The sequence below is a fragment of the Coturnix japonica genome, chromosome 3 (genome assembly GCF_001577835.2).
Source record: "Coturnix japonica isolate 7356 chromosome 3, Coturnix japonica 2.1, whole genome shotgun sequence".
Lineage (NCBI taxonomy): Eukaryota > Metazoa > Chordata > Aves > Galliformes > Phasianidae > Coturnix > Coturnix japonica.
This window is the reverse complement of record NC_029518.1, coordinates 100,014,134-100,034,387: the sequence shown is the minus strand read 5'-3', so window position 1 is coordinate 100,034,387 and position 20,254 is coordinate 100,014,134. Positions and strand designations below refer to the sequence as shown.

Sequence of the window (20,254 nt, the reverse complement as noted above, 5' to 3'; positions counted from 1 at the left end):
GGTTGGAGCGGGCGGGCGCGGGGCGGGGCGGATGGGGGGGGGGGGGGTGTTTTTCCTTGGGGCCGTTGTGAAGGGAAGGTGATGTGTGTGAGGGGCTGTAATGTCACCATGGGGTGGGGAGCGAACAGCAGGAACACAGAGACCATATGAAGCGCTTTATGTCTGCACACCATGGACAGGCCTCCTCCTGAGCCCACGGGGCAGGCCTGGCCATGGCCTGTGTCCTGGGCTCGTAAAGGGCCTGTTTGTCAAAGCACTGTCCTCAATGGCCAGGAGTAGCGGGACGTGGGGTAAAGGGAGCCCAGCTCACTCATGGTACAAATTAAACCAGCCTCCAGTGTCCTCGTGTTCCATAACACCAGCACTGCGCTCTGTGATGCATTGTACCCGTGATATTGTGCACCATCCAGCAGGTGCTGCTGCACCCCGCCAGTGCCTGTGTGGGTTAAATGTAACCTGATGCATTGCTGTACAGCCGGACTTTGCTCTTCACTTGGCTCCCAAGGCAGCGTGTGAGTGCCCTTATCCCTTTCCTCCTTGGTGACTTGCCAGCAGGGTGACAAGGAAGGGAAGTCTGCTCATCCCACAGCACCCAGCCGTGTGTGCCCTGTGCTTCAAGGCAGTGCGAGGTGCTTACCAAGGCTGCGCTGGACCCGATGCAGAAATGAAGGTGTATTGCTATGAAAAGTGAAGAAATATAAGTGCTTTCTTGAAAGCAAGAGTTACATATTTTTAGCTCCCTCCCCGTTACACAGGAGCTCCCACAGGGCTCCTGTCTGCAGTTCTGTGCTCTGTGTTGCTCTTCCTTCTCTTCCAGGCTGCCCAAGGAGGCTGTGGATGCCCCATCCCTGCAGGCATTCAAGGCCAGGCTGGATGTGGCTCTGGGCAGCCTGGGCTGCTGGTTGGTGACCCTGCACACAGCAGGGGGTTGGAGCTGGATGAGCACTGTGGGCACCCAGGCCATTCTGTGATGCTGTGATTCCTTCTGCTGCACAGTTTCACTCACCCCACTGTCAGCAGGCCCTTCTCTTTTGGATAAGGGAAGGGGATTTGTCCAGAGCACGGTTCTCAGGGCTCCAGCTTCTTGCTGCGAGCTTTGCATGGAGGGAATCCCATACAATCCTCAATTAGGCAACATTTAGACAGAGTTTTGTAACACGGTTCTGTCCCTCACGCTGCTCAGTTTGTTTTCTCTTAATAGCAAGATTCCTTCAGTGCAACTGGAATTTAACCTTTGCTTTAGCTGAAGCAGCACTTTCTGGCTATAAAGGCAACTACAAGCATATCAGTGTAGGAAGGTTACATCTGCCATTTCCACTGGTGCTCTCAGTGCTGTGATAGCAGTCATTGAGGTGGATGGTTGTAAAAGCTACTGGAAGTTTGCGATCTGGGTTTCCCAGCACGTGTTTTGCAATCTCTTGTTTAGGACTTGTGGTTGGACTTGATGATCTTCAAGGTCTTTTCCAGCCTGGGTAATTCTATGATTCTATGACTTGTGCAGGTGTGAGCTGAAAGATCTCCATAATGTCTGATATCTGTGTCTTCCTGGTGGCTTCAGTAGGGAACTGAAACTTTGCTGTAGTGCATTTCCTCACAGTTACAGTATTAAACATCAATCTGGGAGCGATTTAGGCACTTTCCAGGTTATCTGAGAGCCTCAGAGGGTGAATCTCAGTTGAACCTGCTCAGTTATTATATTGCTTTTGATAGTTAACTTTATTAGTGATCTAAAAAGTTCAATGTCAAAGTAATGGCAATAAACTGCTGCCATAAATTGCAGGCATGCAGCAGCAGCTGCTTGATGGCGTGAAGCACGATGCGTTCCCCAGTCGTTCCATTTGGAGATGACTGAAACCATGATCTTTCCTCTTAAGCACCTAAGACCACTCTCTGTTCCTTTAGCAATCCAACCTGCAGCTCTTTGGGAATCACAAGGATTTGTAGTGAGCCCCAAACTCACCGTGTTGGATCAGGAGAATATCCCCCTCTCCCTGCTTCCATTCAAGTGGAATGAACCCAACTTTGGAAGCTTGGGTCTATGTCATACGAATGTGGAGATTCATAACATAAAAGCAATTATAACTAATGCAATATTAAAGTTTGATGCTCAAGGAAGATGCTTTTTTTTTCTTTTGGACACAGTATTTTATGCTTTTTTATTTTTTAATTGGTATTTTTTTATCGTGATCCCTCATGGTTGATTGATAATGCTGTAATTAACCACTGAAATGTCACAGCCTGTTCGTATTGCTGCGACTGCTTTCCCTTCTCTTTGACTCTTTGACTCTTTGACTTCTGTGTATTGAGAAGTAGAGCAAATGAGTAAGGCCTGCGTTTCTATCTCTTTACACAACTGAAAGAATACATATCTTTTTATCACAGCTTTCCAATATGGTTAGGTGCTTCATCTTCTTCTCCACTGTTCTTGGCCAGGAAGAACAAAAGGTGATGATAATCCCTAAGACAGAGTTGCCAGCAGCCAGATTGAAAAAGGAGTTAAAGTGAGACAACCTTATCTGTTGCTTCAGTGGAAACGTAGTTGTTGATTTAAAGCTCTTAGTAAATGATTATTGGAGATCTGTCATGTGTAGCAGCACACTCAATAAGTGTAGCACAGACCTTGCTTCCTCCTAAGGAGCAGATATCTGTCAACATCTCGCTTCAGCTGCAGACTTTTAAGGTGCCAGAAGGAAGGTAAACTCGCCAGCCAGTGGTCATGGAAGATCGGGCTGCTACCTACATTAATCAAAACGTTAACAGCTCCATTATCTATGAGATGCCAGACGCTGAGGAAGACAAAGGGAATCATCATTATGATCATGTCCCAGAAGATCCAGCTTCTCCATCTTCCACCCCTACTATGCCAGAGATGATGGATCTTAGCCAAGAGAGCAATGAAGGCAGCCGCAGAAGTTCCGTGGCTTCTCAGCACGGGCCTGATGGGGAGAGCAGTTCTTCCTCTGAGCACAGTGCTGCCGATGAGCACCCGTACCAGGACGTGGATCAGATGAGCCCAGCTCAGGAAGACAAACCCATGACATTTGAGAGCAGCGCCTTTTGTCCTCCCGGTTTTCAGTTGCGTCGGAGCCAGAGCAATCCCACCTCCCCAACCTCCCTCAAGTTCCCACATGGCAGTAACGTAGGAGAAAACAACAACTTTGAGGAAGATTATGAGATTTTCATGTTTGTAAAGGTAAGAGCTTGAGCACTTCTAAGAATGCACTAGCTTTACACCCCAGTCAGCCCATGTGTCCTTCACATCAGTAACCTCCATCAGGCACATAAGGAGAATACTTGTGTGGAGGTGCCTGGATTTCTTCCAGCTCGGGTGGGAGGATGAAATGCTGAAGGTGTTGTGGTTGTTGCCACAATTCTTTAATTCTCCTACTCAATCTGGCTTAGTTAGGCTGGTTCAGTTATGGCCACGTTTCATTTCCCAATAACGCTAATGCGACGGTTATTAATGCTATGGGGAAAACAACATCTATAGTTCAAACGGTGGCAGTAAAATTTCTTCATATGCTCATCTCTGAGAGAGGTCTTCCTTTTATTGCTTCTAATATTCAGACAAACGTATTTTTGTGATCCAAGAACAATTTTCAGCGCTCTCCACATATGGCAGACTTACAAAATGCAGCATGCTCCTGCTTATAGAGCCATTGATGGAAGTAACTAATGGAGGTCCAATATCCTAAAGGGATATTTTATTATTTTCATTATTTTAATGAAATAATGGATGTTTTTCTCTGCAAATAGCTTCATGAATGTAAAAAAAGTTTATAATGAATATGTTAATCATATGCAATGAAACATATGAACACCACTCTCAAATATCGAGGGTATGACATGTCCTCCTGTTTTCAGTCTTATCTGGGTTATCTCTAACTGATGCTTTTATGACTCGAAAACATTCAGAGTGCAGATTCAGCACTTACACTGTTCAGTCTGAGCCAATGTTCCCAGTACTGGAGATATGGGCGTGCTGGGGAGAGTCCTGGGGGGGACATGGGGGACCTGGGGCAGCTCTGCTGGGAGGGGACACAGAGTGGAGTCCAGGGGCTGCCATGGCACAGGGAGCAGGGAGCTGAGGGTCCTCAATGGGGATGTCCCGCATCCCCTGGCCGTGGTGCTGGGCACTGGGACCAGATGGACCCAGAGGTTCCTTCCAACCTCAACCATTCTGTGCCGATGTCAATGCTTAATTATTTGGTGGGGGAAAATATTTTCCTTTGTTAAAATTCCCTTGTTCTCTATTGTGCTTTTTTTCTTTTTTAATAAATAGGTCATTATGTATTAGAAAATGTAACAAATTTCCTCCATTTTTTTTACTTTCCTAAGCAAAACTACTCCTTCAGCCTGCCTTCAAGCCCGAGCTGTGACTTGTAGGCTTGGAGTGATTTGATGTGCTGTGGGCATTTTGGTTTGTTTGTTTTTTGACCTCTTCCAGACCCTCTCCTATGCACCTGTAGATTTCTTCTGTTCTGCTTTGCAGGTACAGATGATGTATTTAGCAGTATCAGGAAAAGTAGTGCAGAAAGTGCTTCTTTAACCCATAATTTGCCCATACCTCTAGCAAGGATGCTTTATGTGCTATATTTTAGCATATTTATTGGTCTTCTTACATGTAGAATTACCAAGTTCATCTTCTGCTGTTCTCCCAGTGGAAGCAGCCGCTTGGTGCTCTCCTGTTTGCGTACAGCTATGAGCAGCACTTTTGCCTATTTGTGCCGGTTGTTTGAGAGCATCAGGTTTCTCTTAGTGTTGAGATCTGGTGCAGTGAAAACAGTGGGGTTTTGCAGGCAGAGAATTACTCTGCCAGAAATGCAGTGTGGCTCTGCCTGACTTAAGCTATTTACTGCTAAGCTCCTTTTGCAAACAGAAAGTTAACTGAGTGGTGCAGTGGGATGCCCACCCGTGTGATCAGATGTAGGCACAAGCTGTAGGTTATGATTAGATGTGCTGTTGATGCCACTGATTTCACTGAGCAGCAATCTCATTCAGCTTACCAACCACAGGCGCTGGTTGAGGTGCCCTGTGGTTTCCTTCCTGACCTCCAGCTTCCGCTGCAAAAGGCCTCAGACCTCCTATGCATCCTCTCCCATGTCTCTTTATGGATTTCTCAGCTATCCTAGGGCTTCTCTCATGGCTCTGGATGTCTAGACTCAGGCCTCCAAACCAAGCCATAAACCTTCCCCGCATACAGTGGGTCGTCACTGGAATCACTGAGGCTGGATGCCACCGGCAGCAGCTTAAACACAAAGCCTGGATGACAAATTAGGGGTATCACTAGGTGAGATTTCTGTCATCCTTGTCAGTCTGGAAACAAGCTCCAGGCTGATTTCCTCAAGCTACTTCATTCCTCACTTCTTGCAGTGACTGCACTCGGCAGCAGCTGAAGTGAACAGGGAGCAGATTTGGGATGCTGGACAGCTCAGGCGTTCAGCCAGCAGATAAGAGCTCACTGCCAAGACTAAGAACCAGCACTCTTCTTTTTAACTGTAGGAATTTAACAGCAATCTCCATGTATGATTCCTTCAGCTATGTTTGTTTTGTACTTTCCATGCTACTGGAGCAGAAGAACCAGCTGAATTTACTACAGACCTAAATGAAACTACATTCTGTAGGAGAAACATTAGGAGGAAGTATATCATTCTAGCGTGAGTCATTGATGTGTTATCTGGTTTTGATAGCTGAACCTATGGGTGAACTTTTTCATATCAGAAGCCATACAACTGTTGTTGATGTTTTACTGCTGGTACATCTCTGATAGTGTTGCTAAGCACTGGTGACCTTGATGAAGATGGTACCATACAATTAGAAACAAATGAGTAAGAAACTGGTCAGTGCAAAGGTCTGTGCTCAGTACAGTGTCCAAAAGCAGAATTGTCATTGAGGAATTAATTGGGTTTCTGTTGCAACTTCCATGTGGCCACCCCCAAGCAGGTGCTGAGGAAGTAAAACTTCAGAGCAAGTCTTCCAAGAGAGAATTACTATTTCTGTGATTATATGTATGTACACGTGAGGCACAGAAAGGTGAAGATCTGCATGTTCACCAAGATTATTTGTGTTGGCTCGTGGTAAACCAAAGGGAAGTTCATGGTGACCTTCTGGGGGCATGAAACTGCATCCTTGGCTGTCACTGCCAGCCTCATCATGTCATATATAACTCATGCACAGAACAGGGTCCACCTGTGCTTTTCCTTGGGTTGGAAGGCTGTTTCAGAGCGACACTGCTCTATGGTTTGACATCTTAATCTAATTTCCAAATTATATGTATTTGCGTGCAGCTAATATGTCTGTGTTCTCATGCCAGCGTGCCCTGCGAGCATTCCTTCCTTCAGTCAGCACTTCTGGGTCAGTTTAGGCTCAGTCTTTCTGGTTTTGTTTTGGGCTAACGAAGCAAATCCGTTCTGCACATGTTCTTTGCAGGAAGGTGCCTCTTCTCACAGCTGCATCCTGTGCCCAGTTGCTTCTGTTTCTGTGGGCAGACTAAACAAGAAGCAAGAAAGGGTTCCTTTAATACCTTCCTTAAGATTCCTACCATCATTTAGGTAAACACGCCATTCTGTTTGAAATGAAATGTCCCCACGTAAACACAGAATAGTGTCAGTCAGAAATCCATTAATTTCTTGGTTCCTTTCACTGGTTTTCATTTATCCCAACACCTGTTTTCCTTTCAGAAACTATATATATAAATTTTCCCTAACATGTTTATAATGGTTCCTCACCTTCCTGCAGAAGGCCTAACACTCTTGGAAACGTGGTTTGAATTTCGAGTGGTGCTGTGCAGAACCAGGGGTTGCACTCAGTGTTCCCCACGGGTCCCTTCCAGCTCAGGACACTGTGATTCTGTGACTCTGATTTCCACCATCCCTCTGTGTACTCTCTAATCCTGAGCTTTGACTTCCTCGGGGTCCAAAGGGCTTCTATCTGATCCCTAAGTGAAATTTAGATACGGTTGTTCTCTTATCTATATTACTGCACTCTGGTTGATCTTAGCACTGTGTATAGACTCTTACAACTATATCCCTGTATTGATGGTATGTGGGTGGTTGGACTGGACGATCTTGGAGGTGTATTCCAACCTTGTTGATTCTCTGATTCTCCTCCGGGCACAGAAGGCAGGTGCTAAGTGCTAAGTGCTAAGTGCTAACACTGGGACACAGCACAGGCTTCCTAAGGAAGCTGCCTACTCTAATGGTTTAGTGGTGGTGCTGGAGACATGCCAAGCGTACCACAGAAAGTCAGTGTTTTTCCTTGGTCCTTTACAAGTGAGTGTGGTGGTGACGGGATGGCGGTTGGACTGGATGAGCTCAGTGCCATTTTCTAAGTTAATCATTTGATCATAGAATCATAGAACTACCCAGGTTGGAAAAGACCTTGAAGATCATCAAGTCCAACTGCAGCCTAACCAGTACCCTAACTCTAAAGGTCCTACACTAAATCATATCCCTGAGCCCCACATCCAAACGGCTCTTAAACACAACCAGGGATGGCGATTCAACCACCTCCCTGTTTAGCCTATTCCAGTACCTAACTACCCTTTCTGTAAAGAAGTTCTTCCTAATATCCAACCTAAACTTGCCCTGGTGCAACTTGAGGCCATTTCCCCTCGTCCTGTCATTTGTCACTAGTGAGAAGAGACGTGCCCCACTCTCACTTTGTACTTTAAGTACTTTCAGGTACTTACAGTGAGAGTGGGGCAGGTCTCTTCTGACAAATGACACTAGTGCTGCCTCTGCTTTTATACCCGACTATTTTTAGCCGTTATCAGCTGCGGTGCCCAGGGGCCAATCAGCACCCGGTGCCTCCAAGGAACTCCTCTTGGTCCAAACTTCATTCTCCTCTATCTCTCTACACACTGTTCTCTTCTCACTATGACAAATGATGAGGATGTGAGATTTCTAGATCAGCCACTAAGTGGCAGACGAACGTGGCCCTGGGGTCACGAGGAGAAGGCTGCGGGGAGAGCTGAGAGCGGCCGTCAGTACCTACAGGGGCTGTAGGGAAGGAGGGGACAGACTCTTATCAGGGTCTGCGTGACGGGAGAAGGGCAATAAATGGGTCCGGAGTAAAGGAGGGGAGATGGAGGTGGGATGTAAGGAAGGAGCTGCTTGCAGTGAGGCGGTGAGGCACTGCACAGTGCACAGAGCTGGTGCATACTGCACTGGGCTGAATGAGACACGCTGAATTCTCACTGTTTGCACCAAGTGCGGGCAGGGCGCGTCCCTGCTGGGTCAGCCCCCACCTCCTGTAACGCAGGTGCCCTGTATACAGCTTCCTGCAAAAGTTCGGGGCAGCAAACTCATTGCCATGGGGCTCCTCCCTGAGAGATTGCGGAGAATGAAGTTTGGACCAAGAGGAGTTCCTTGGACGCACCGGGTGCTGATTGGCCCCCGGGCACCGCAGCTGATAACATCTAAAAATAGTCGGGTATAAAAGCAGAGGCAGCAGCCGGGCTGCTGTGGCCGGGGAGGAGACGCTGCTCCTGAGCTCCGAGGAACGCTTTGTGCTGCTTAATTCCCTTTAACTATTAACTTGTCAGAGGAGGACGCCGGAACGCGTGACTCACGGCGGAAGGAACCGCGTTCTGGTTTTAAAACTCACAGATCACGTCCAAGGGCAGGTTGTCCTGCAGGTGGCTGTTGGTTTGTCTTTGGATGCGTGCCTGAAGGATGCCTGCCTGATTTGTGTGCAAGGATGTACACGCATGCACCTAGAACATGCTCTGGCTGCGGGATTCTGAGTGCTCTAAGAAGCAAACGTCCTTATGAGGCTCTCACACAGCATCCAGGACTCTGCTCTTAGCCCTGCTGCTGGCTCTGGGGCAGTGTGTTTGCACTTCCCTTCCTGGCTTTGGCTGCCTTCTGTTCCAAGCTGCAGGCACTGGTATGGGAGTGTTGGCCACAGCACTGAATGCAATGCGGGAGAAACTTGTGAGTGCCTGAAGCACCCTGCAAAAAGGAGGAAAACTCCCTTGAATTCTGGCAGAAGTTGCATGGAACTGAAAGCAGAGCAGCATCAGGGAGAGCGTTATTGAGCCCTAAAAATAGGTGGCAGCATCAGCCCTATCAATAACCACTCCCTCATGCATTCGCTCCAGTCTCTGTGTGTCCTCCTCTTTGATTTGGAGCAGCTTTGTACTATGGAATTTGGATGGGTGGATTCCTGTTTGGTGTAATTATAGGTTTTGTTTTATTTTTCCTGGCCTATAATAGCTTTGTCACATCCTGCAGCACTGGCAGATGACCTGGCTGACTTGCCTTCAGCTCTCATTTGATACAATTAATTATCTGCAAAAGTCACTTACAATCGCCTGCCCCCTTTCCCTTTCATAAGGACATTCAATTACCTTTCACTTTATTTTTTAATTGAGAGATCGCTCATAGCAAACAGGATAATTGCAGAGGATGCTGGTTTGGTAATTGCATAGATTAGAGATTTTAGGAGAGCCAACAGGAGCAGTGTGGTGGGAGCTCCCATCCCATCCCTCTTTGCAGCACACCTGGCTTCACCTCCTGAGCTCTTTGCCTTGGACTACCAAATCTTCTTGCTTTGAATGGATTTAAAGGAGACCGCATTGCTGTGCTCAGAGCTGAAGCTCACACTGGGATTTGCCTTCAGACTTAAGCTAAGCTCTGTAAGATTTGCCACCACTCTCTTTCACCTGAGGCTGTGGGATGTGGCCTTAGGAGCCCAGAGGAGCTGTGCATGGTGGCAATTATCACCAGAGGATGTGAACAACCTGTGAGCACAGCTGCAGTAGAGAGGTTTGTGGCTGTGCCCAGCTGACCACACTGCCTCCGTTTGTGTCTTCTTAAGCAAAAATTAAAATGAGATCTAACCAAGCCACCGTCAGGTGCTTCAAGACACTGAACCCTTGCACTGAAGGAAACAAAAACCAAAACCACCCTTCTTTTAATAACAGCTCCAGGTAAGTGAGCTTGGGCACTGGCAAACTTGATGGAAACTTTAGCCCAGAAGTACCAAAAGGTGAAATGAAAAATGAATGAGGGCAATTTCCCAAGGAGGATGGGAGGGTTGCAGGCTGTGCTGCAAGGCTCAAGGTCAGCACACGGCCTTGCCTCTGCTTACATTTGCTGCTACAGAGATGTGAATCTGCCCATGCTGTTCCGTGGGGCCTAAGGATGGCTTTAGAACAGAGCCAACAGCCGCAAGCCCCACTCGTCAGCCTGTGAGCACTTTGGGTTTGGCTGGCACAGCTGGATGCCACTAACAGCAGTGTTCCAACCACGGGAGCTGCTCTGAGTCACGGACAATCTCAAAGCAAGGTGTGGAGGCCTCGCCTTTTAGAAATAAAGTGCATCGACACGGAAGGCAATTTCTGCTCTCAGCCAAATTGTTCACTAAACAACAGAGCGAGGCACAAACGTCTCCAAAGGAATCAGCAGCAATTGTACCATCTTTGGGCCTTGTTTACTGGGAGGGGTGGAAACCCAGCCTGAGATCTGTGTGTATGTGGCATTTCAAACTGTTTCTTTGCATGAATAATGCATTAATTGGGATTGGAGCAGCACTGTGTGCCAGTCTTTCGCTTTGGGGGGTTTCATCCTGGCTGCAAAGATCTACTTCACATTATAGCTAATTTAGATGTAATTTCTGACAAGAAGCACACCAAGAAGTGAACAGAAATAACCTAAATGGTTATTTACCATATACACTCTTGAGCACTTGGAAATGAAGGCGGAGATACGTGCTGTTTGCTCTGCTGCAGCTGGAAGTAAAATCACGCAGTTCTCGTTGAACGGCAGCAGTGAGTCAACAGCTGTGGGTACATGGCTTACCTGGTGCCATTGCTCTCCATAGCACTTAATACTACAGAGGATTCATTTTGAAAAACAAGGGCCAAGGATGACTCCATTCCTTCCTTTCATCTGCTCTGTTACACCGAGCCCGCAGTTCTGGGCAATCTGTGATGCTCTCCATTGCATCCCCAGCAGTGCCTCTTGCAGAGCTCTCCCTGTTCCATTGGGAAGACTCTGTTGGTTTGGATTGAAGCAGTGGTTTGGGGGCTGATAGAACACGCAGAGACCTCTATCCCCTCAAAGCCTCTTTACTGAATGCGGCGCCAGGAGGAGGTTTTGTACATTTTAAGAGCTCCTTCCCCATGAGTGGTTTGCAGCGGCTGCCTGAATGCAAGTGCTGAGATAATTATCCATAATGAAATCTCTCCTCACACTGAACAGCAGTGGGTTTTTCTCTCAAAGCTGTTAACATTTATTAATGTTGCGGTGAGGTTTGATACTGAACCCACGTGAAAATGTAATTATATAGAAAAACCACGTGGTACTCCTGGCCTAGAACTCGCTCTGCAAAGCAAAGTGGTGTAGCATCTGCCCTTCCTGGTGGGCAGTGCAGTTCATCCAGCAACCACAGCGTAGAAGAGGGAACAAAATCATCACTCCTCCTCGTTCTGCCAAACCAGCACGTGTTGAGGTGCTGCACATCCCTGGGGGAAATGTGGTTTGAGCTCTGGTTTGAGGCTAAGAAGTGCTTCGTACATCCCTGTGTGTCTTGTGCAGCAAGGGGAACACAGGCTGACCCCAAATATCCAAGACAAATCCTTCTGGATGTCTCTGAAGGTCAATCAAGGGCTTGATAGAGATATGTTATTCAAATGAAAATCAAAATTATTCAATTCATCCCTTTTAGTTTTGGCTTCAAAGTCGCTCCCATTTGTTAAACAAGCGCTGCGTCAAAGATACCCACACACAATGAATGCAGTTGCAAATGACCGTAAGTCAGAACTGATCCCCCCATCCCTCTCGGTGAGAGCTCCACGATAGAGTTACATGGGATGCTTGGCCCCCGCATCACCCCCTGGGGACAAATCTTTGCTGGAAGTGAGGCTGGATCAGGGCAGTGAAAGCTGATAGTGCATCGGGGCGCCTACAATAGAGGTCTTATGTGGGGAGGTGACGGCTCCTTTTCTGAAGCTGTCCTCATTTATTCATGCCGTGATGCGCTCATATTTATATCGCTCATAAGCCTCAAACTGTAGTGACCCGGCCTATGGAGAGTTCAGAATTCAGTACGTCATGTTCTTGTGGGTAACTCAAAGCCTGCACTGCCTCTGACTTGCAAGAAAACGATAGGCCAAGCGGAGCGGCTCATTCTTCGCGGTAAAATGAGAGTGTACGAATTATTTATCAGTGTCTTAGCCTCAATTTGATGGAAGAAAGAGCTGATTTCATAACACAGAGCAGAGCCGTGCGGACAATGATAACAATTCCAGTCCAAAAGGTTCCGCCCAGATGTGGTAAGTCCGTTTTAGGTGACAGCAAAACTGAAAATGCATGAATCGATTCCCTGAGTATTACACACGTATGTATTTCCTTTCATTCTGCCTCCTGCCATGTTTACCTTCAGTCAAGAACTCAGGATCTGTCAAGAACGCAGCAGTTGTACAATGAAGGGCTCCAGCTTTTTGAGGTGATACAGGTTGTTCTTGGATGTCACCTTCTTACTGAGTGCCCCCACCCCTGCACACAGCCAAGACCAGGGGATGGGGCTCAGAGCACTGACAGAGCTGTGGTGTCCCTGATAGCCTTCGTGCCCAAACACACACACACACAGCATGCCTTGGGCTGGAAGGGACCTCAAGGATCATGAAGCTCCAACCCCCCACCACAGGCAGGGCCACCAACCTCCACATTGATACCAGCCCAGGCTGCCCAGGGCCCCATCCAACCTGGCCTTGAACACCTCCAGGGATGGAGCATCTTTTGCTCAGCAAGGCATTTCCTCATGCAGACCACAGGATGGTTCTTTGGGGCACGTCTCAGAGATGCAGTGACTGTGATTACAGCATTAGCTGATGTTTAGAGCTGCAATCCGTAATGACAGTGCAGTGATTCTTCCTGCTGCATGTAAGCAGGCTCAGCCCATGTCCTGGGAAGTTTGCCTGTGGGCCTAAGAATAATTACACCATAAATGTTTAGTAATTAATGTACCTTGTACAAGAATTACATGTAAGAATCTGAAATCAAAGGGCTAATAACACTTAATTCTCTTACAGTTAATCCTCCAGTCATTTGAATGAGAGCTAATTAGATCTACAAACCATAAGCACACTTTTACACTAATCACACTGTTGATTGTGTTGTAATTACAGTTGCAAGCAGTACAACGAGACCTCCTGGTTAACCATCTGGGTGCCACAGGGACGCACAGCTGGGATCCCCTTTGCTTTCACCTGCAGTGCTGCAGAGGCGCTGGGTGGCACCGGGGGTCACTGGGCAGGGAGGAGTGAGCACAGAGCTTACAGCTGGGGGCACTTTGAGCAGCCACAGCCTGCTGTTTGTAGCAGAACATTCCTAAGAGGTTTCTAGGTGTCAGGCAGGGAAGGTGAACCTGCTGTGCTCTGTAGGTGTGGGTTTTCCTGTGCTGCATCGGTCACAAAGCAGAGCAGGGACAGGGCGAGGAGCTGTGACCCAACGGGCGCTCTGAGGGTGTGACAGCAGTGAGCAGGAGCTGCCACTCAGCCCTGCCGTGCCCTGTGTCAGCCCGCAGTGTCACCTCCTGCTCCGGGTGTCTGTGTCATCTGTGTCACCACGGTGCTCTTTGAGTCACATCAGGCTGATGGGCAGCGTGTCAGTCAGATGCTGAAGCCTTAAAGAAGCATAGAATTGTAGAATCACAGAATGGCCTGTGTTACAAAGGCCCACAGTGCTCATCCAGCTCCAACCCCCTGCTGTGTGCAACCAGCAGCCCAGGCTGCCCAGAGCCACATCCAGCTTGGCCTTGAATGCCTGCAAGGCATATCCCACCACCCTGCTGTCCCCACACGGTGCCTGAGGCTGAACCAAGGCATGGGGCACCCTCATGTTGTTCCCCCGCAGCCCTTTGTTCCCCTGAATAACCCCATTCCCACTCCTTAGCTCTCTCAGGAGCAGCAGCACCGGGCTGCTCTTCCCACGTGCGGTTATCAGCCAGGCTTCTGTACGCCTCTGTGCCTATATTGATGCGGCTTGTTGCATGCACAGAGTGCTGCCCGTATGTACCGGGACAATCAGCAACAACAGCAATAGTAATACTGAGGTTTTGAACAGCAAACGACAAAACACCCAGCACAAAAAGATGGGACAAAACCCCACCCCTCTGCCCCGCATCCCCACCCCTCCACCCCGCACACCCCGCACACCCCGACCCCGTCCCCATCGCGCTGCAGGGCGAGGCGCGGAGCGAGGCCGGCGGTACCACGGCGTGTCTCCTCCCCGAGCCCAAACCCCACCCTCCGCTTCACGCTGGGACTATTTCGGGCTGCGAGCCGCGCTCCGACAGATGCGCTCCCGGGGCCGCACTTGTTGCGCTGGTGGCAGCGCTCCGCTCCTCCATTCGCTCCGCTCCCTTCGCTCACCTGCCGGTTCTCCCGCTGCGCTGCTGTCAAGCCCCGCTCCCCGCAGATGATGTTTTAGAAGGGAAACCCACCCGGAGCGCGGCTGTCCCCGTCCCCATCGGGAGCTCAGCCCTGCGGTGAGAGATGTCAGTGCCCTCCGCTGCCAACGGGGACGGGAAGGAGCCCGACATCGAGCTCTTCGTGAAGGTGAGCTGCGGGCGGCCAGCGGGGCTCCTACAGCCCATCCAACTTCTATTCCCGGTCTCTTATCTCTCTCAAACACGCGTCGCTTTGTTCTTCGTGTCGCTCCAATTAGGTCGCGTTGCCGAGACAGAGCTCCTTGATTCTGTTGTCGTTTCTATCCTCGGGAGCGTGCCCTGTTATTCTTAGCCCGGCGGGGTTCTCACGGGCAGCCCGACGTGCTGCTCCATTTATGGGAACGGAGCGCAGGGCGGAGGGGAGCGCGACCCAGCGAGGGCTGAGCTCAGCAGGGCTCCTTTCCTCAGTGCCCCTGAGGAAAAATAAAAGGGAAACAAATCCGGTTTTGCCCTAAAAGCTCGTCCTGATTGTTTTATTTTTTATATGGGTACCCGAAAACAAAACCTGATGCAGTACAGACAAGTGAGTGTGTCTGTGATGTGATACGACCCCGGGATATTGCAGCTTGTGACATCGTTGCTCTTGGGTTATACTTGAAGGGAGAGTATAAGCAGGAGGAGGAACNGTTGCAAAGGCCCACAGTGCTCATCCAGCTCCAACCCCCTGCTGTGTGCAGGGTCACCAACCAGCAGCCCAGGCTGCCCAGAGCCACATCCAGCCTGGCCTTGAATGCCTGCAGGGATGGGGCATCCACAGCCTCCTTGGGGAACCTGTGCCAGTGCGTCACCACCCTCTGGGGGAAAAACTTCCTCCTCAGATCCAACCTAAACCTCCCCTGTCTCAGTTTCAAACCATTCCCCCTTGTCCTATCACTGCCCACCCTCACGAACAGCCGTTCCCCATCCTGTCTATATGCTCCCTTCAAGTACTGGAAGTCCACAATGAGAAGTTGTGTTTCTCACTATTCACTCCATACAGAAGGCAGCTGAGCATGGCTGCAGGGGGCTTGTTCTGGAGTTGGAATTGCCTACTTGTTCACTTGGGACTGATGAAACCAGCATCCCTATGGAAGATGCCAGGGCATATGCCTGAGGGTTGCTGCATTTATCTCAGTAGAGATGATACTGCAAGAATATTAATAGTAATAAAGAAGTGCTGATTGCACACAGTTACCCAGGCCCAGCCTGTGAAGGACACAGAGTGTGGGATGTAACCTTGGAATGGTGATTTTCTTCTCCAATGGAAGGAACAGCCTCCTGTCCCTGACCTTGGCCAACATCCCCTGTCGAGCCATGCACTCCTGTCAGCATCTTCCTGCAGTTTGTATGGGCAAGAGTCTATTTTTTCCTATTTAGCCTCTGGGCGTCTTTCACGCTTTGCTCCAGGGATTTATGGGAACATTTAAAGAAGTGAACCATACCCAGGATGTTTGAGAGTGGATACAATTAGTAGCAGTCTTGTTGTGCCCTGCTGTCAGGAGGATCCTTTTGTGCTGATGTTTGGTTATTTAGTGCAAGTGGAATTGTGTAGAATTTACCTGGGTTTAGAATTCTTCACATTCACAAAGTCCTCTTTTTCGGAGAGATTTGGAAGCTGTTCTGACAAATGCTGATTTCTCAGTTGTCTCATAAACGTGGATGTTCCAGTGAACTCTCCATGTTGGATGCTTGGTGTATGTCGCTCAAATGGCACTCTGCAAATCACCCTGAAATGGGTGGAGGTCACTGGTTGCTTCTGGGAGCAGCCAGCATGGCCAGGGAACCCAGAAGGGCAGGGAGAAGTGAAGAGGTGGAAGGGAAACTGCAGTGGAATCAGTGGGAGAGTTTTTGTACAAAGGGAGGAAGGGAAAGAATGACGTAAGGTTTTAAGAAATAGCATTAAGTTAAATTTACTTAGTTAAAGGGTTTTCTCTAATACCGTGGATATGCAATAAACAGAAATCAGAGGAAATTCAGTTTGAGTGTCAAGTCAGAGTGTGTTTGAGAAGAACTTGGCCTGAATGATGACGAGATTCTAACCCTGCTCACTGCTCCAGCAGCGCTTCCCTGCTTGCAGCATCGAGCAGGCATTTGCTTTGCAATTCCATACAATACTTGCTAATAACACTTGTGGTTACACTCACTTATTCAAGTTTCCCCAGTAGTTTTGGGAAAGCGTCACTGTTATTTTCTTGAGTGTTTGATCTTGAAAACACAAATTGTTTTGCTTTTAGATGAGTAACAAGGTGCACTTGTTGGTTGTTGAGGTGTGTGCCCTCCTTAAGCTCTCGTTTTCCTTGCATGTATTTACATTTACAAATGCAAAACTTGCTCTCTGTTCCTTGTTTGATGAAATATTCAGGCTGTGCTGCATTTGCTGATGGCTCTCAGAAAAGCTGCCCATGGAGTAGCATCATTTTGGTGGCTAAACTGGACTGTATGTAAGAGGTCAGATGAACAAATATGATGGTTTTGGCATGCAAGAAAATATTCAAGGTGAAGAGATGTCCCCTATATAGGAAACCCTGTTACGATCCTTTGCCATGATTGAGCAGAGAGCTGTTAGTTAGGGTAGGATGGTTGGGTTGTGGTTGGACTGGATGGTCTTTAAGGTCTTTTCCAACCTGAGTGATTCTATGATTCCTTTGTGAATAGCTAGGAACCAGAGTGTGTTTCTATTTATTGCATGTGTGCCCTCACAACAGTAAGGTTTGATCCAGGTTTCATGGGATATCTTGGGCAATTTGCTCTCAGAAGGAGCAGTGGGGCAGTGACACAGCTGCACAGGGAGTGCTTGGGGGGCTCCATCGCCATAGGGGTCCCAGGACCATGGAGATGTGGCACTGGGAGATGTGGGCTGGGGTTGGGCTCGGGGGTCTTGGGGGTGCTTTCTATCCTGAATGAATCTGTGATTCTATGGATATCGTAACTGTACCAGTAAATATTTTACTGAAGTTACTGGGGCTTCCATTGGGAATTCATGCTGAGATGCAAACATGAAACTCAATTCTAGCTGGCACCTGCAACACTCTCCTCCTTTGCTGTGCAACTTGAGCTGCTTTCTGGGAAGGTGTTGAGCATGGCTCACATCTGGGATGAGGCTGCACCATATGAAACTGCAGCACCACAGCTCTGGAGATGCCAAAGGAAGAAGGAGCACAGCCTGCACACTGCAAAGCTCCTGGTGGCTCTTCCATCCCACTCGGATCAATGGAAGCCATGAGTGAGCATGGTTACACTGTGCTAAATACGATACAAAATGAGACCATCGAGGGCAGGTCACGGCCACTGACTGTTTTGGTGGTAAGTGCCCTTCTCAGAGGCAGCCCTCCATTCAGCCGCGTGTTTACAAGGCTGCTAGTGCCTCTTTCTTCTACCAGTGCACAGAAAGTCCTGGAATTTCAATAAATAATTCAGCCCCAGATCTGATTTCAGGTTCAGCATCAACTTCCAGCACCTGGCTGCTGTTATTATTTGTTAGTCTGATACGCTGCTTAGAGGCATGGCAATTTGGCTGCAATTCACCAGCATTTGCAGAATATCCTCCCTGGCCTGATTAATATCCTGAGCTCAGAGATTTTTAACAGGCGTTCCAGATATGCAGAGATTGAATTCTTACAAGAACAGCAGCGTGCAGAGTTCTGTCCTGGGAAGTGGAGGTCTCTGCTTGGAGCTTTCAATGACTCCTGCAGGTACCCCCGAAGGATTCACTCCCAGTTCCTTTCTGCAGAGCCCATAAACTCACTTGTGGTTTTGATCACCTGTTAGAAAGAAACTGGCAAATGGGAATTACAGTTCTGCTCTGACTGATTGATCTTTAGTGGGAGCAGTTTGTATCTCAGGGCATGACTGAGAGGAGGGCTGTTAGTTAGGGTGGTATGGTTGGGTTGTGGTTGAACTTGATGGTCTGTGAGACCTTTTCCAACCTGAGCTATTCTATGAATAGTGGCTATGAAGGGGGCGGAATTAGATAAAGGCTGTTGTAGTCCATTCACCCATTGCTGAAAGGCCAGAATCGGGATGTAGCCCCTCAGACACAGGCTTCCACACTGCGGATGAGCGGACAGATGCGATAAGCGCATCTCCCTGCAGCGCCGTCAAGCTCCACGAGGGGGGAGCTCGGTACCGCTCTATGCCCATCGCTGCTGGCACAGCTCGGGGGGCGCGTCCCGGGTCGGCCACCAGATGTTGGCCACAAGCAGAGGGAGGTCTGTGGTTCGAACCACGTGAAAAGTCGGGGACGAGTGTTACGACTGTACGTTCTGTTGGACCCAGCAGCGTAAGGCCAGTCCCTGCGAAGTCATCGGCATCAGCCCCCGCTGTCTGCAACGGGGCATGGCCGCATCCTGCACAGCTTAGGGGGAGCAGAGCCCCGTCCCACCGGGTCTGCTTTGCTGTTGGAGCATCGCTGTTTGCTGCTGCCGGGATATGGGGCACCCCCTTGGCTGCTCCGCACTGCTGCAGGATGGGATGCGCCCAGACAGGCTGCCCTAAACTTCTGCCTATTGATTCCTTCAGAGCCTCCATTGATGCCGATTACAAAACCTCCTTAGAAAGCCTGCCTTGTGTTTCGTCATTCATGTAATTATGGATTTCTTTTTTCCCCCTAACGCTTCGTTGTTGCAAATTAAGCAGAATAATAATCCTATTCTCTGTGGAAACGAACAACAATGGCCCATCATCCTCTTTGTAAACAGTCTTTTATGTGCTGGAGGACTGCGGTATTGCCTGAAGCTGCTCGTAGGAACCCACGCCCATCACACCACCTTGCTGTGGTTGTCTGAGGGCTCACACACCAATGGTTTGTGCCTTATTGTTTGGGTCTTCCATGCAGCCTCCTTTGCCCCATCCCGCTCCTGTACAGGACCTGTTGTTCCCCTTGTCATAGCTTTACCTCACTAAATTCCATTTAAGTGACTTCAGACACTTTGTTCCAGCTTCTCAGTGTGGGTTTGGAGCCTGCTCCTCTCCTGGGAGTTGCCACCAAACCTCTGTGCTTGTTGCTGTCAGAGAGTTCTCTCAGTTCCTCCCTTCATTTTGGTGATGGAGGCATTAAACTGTGACTCATCTTGTCGCAGACCTTTATGGCACTCCTAGTGTTGTGTGTAACAGAAAACTTGATTATAACCACTCCAGAGATGTGCTCTGCAGAGGCTTTGCACCATAAATTTTGCTATAGGAAGTTTTGTTGTAGCTCCTCCTTCCTTTGACTGTTGACCATCGGTTTCTCATTAAGTTGAATATTGATAAGGAAGGGGTCTACAAATATAACTGAGAACAAAATCCTTTATTGGCCCAGGGCGTCAGACCTGTCTGTGCTTTGCTGTTCTGTGTGCCAGGCTGTGGGTCTGCAGAGTTTCAAAAGAAAGGAGGAAAGGTGATGGAACAATACAAGGAGGCTGTGGATGCCCCATCCCTGCAGGCATTCAAGGCCAGGCTGGATGTGGCTCTGGGCAGCCTGGGCTGCTGGTTGGTGACCCTGCACACAGCAGGGGGTTGGAACTGGATGGTCATTATGGTCCTTTTCAACCCAGGACATTCTGTGATTCCGTGAAGAACATCCCCCTACAGTCAGCAGTGTGCAACATTATGAATAGTGAACTTCATGCAAACTCTGAGCAAAGAGCTCAGATCTTTAGGTGTTCAAAAGGTGTTCCAAAGCCTCTGTGTGAGGGCTGAGATTTGTCTGTGTCAAACCAGGTGCCAGCTGTGCATCCCTGCTTTGATGAGGCTGTGATTAGCAGGTGGGAGTTGTATGGGGCCCTTTGCAAACAGAACTAGCTGATTGGGAAAGCAAATTCCAGCTCCTCCCTTCTGT

General features: G+C 48.8%; 1 protein-coding gene across 2 annotated transcripts in view; it reads left to right on the top strand.

Moving 5' to 3' along the window:
* The first annotated feature begins 2,150 nt into the window (after positions 1-2,150).
* The window catches only part of CLIC5 (chloride intracellular channel 5), a 66,045-nt gene continuing 47,941 nt past the window's right edge, over positions 2,151-20,254 (top strand). The window contains exon 1 of one of the 2 annotated variants that reach the window (XM_015859912.2): positions 2,151-3,193. In XM_015859912.2, the coding sequence (XP_015715398.1) occupies positions 2,717-3,193 (477 nt within the window). In that variant the 5' untranslated portion in view covers positions 2,151-2,716. Of the gene's footprint in view, positions 3,194-14,252; positions 14,567-20,254 lie in introns of those variants that run through there. The other variant, XM_015859913.2, reaches the window with a different exon arrangement.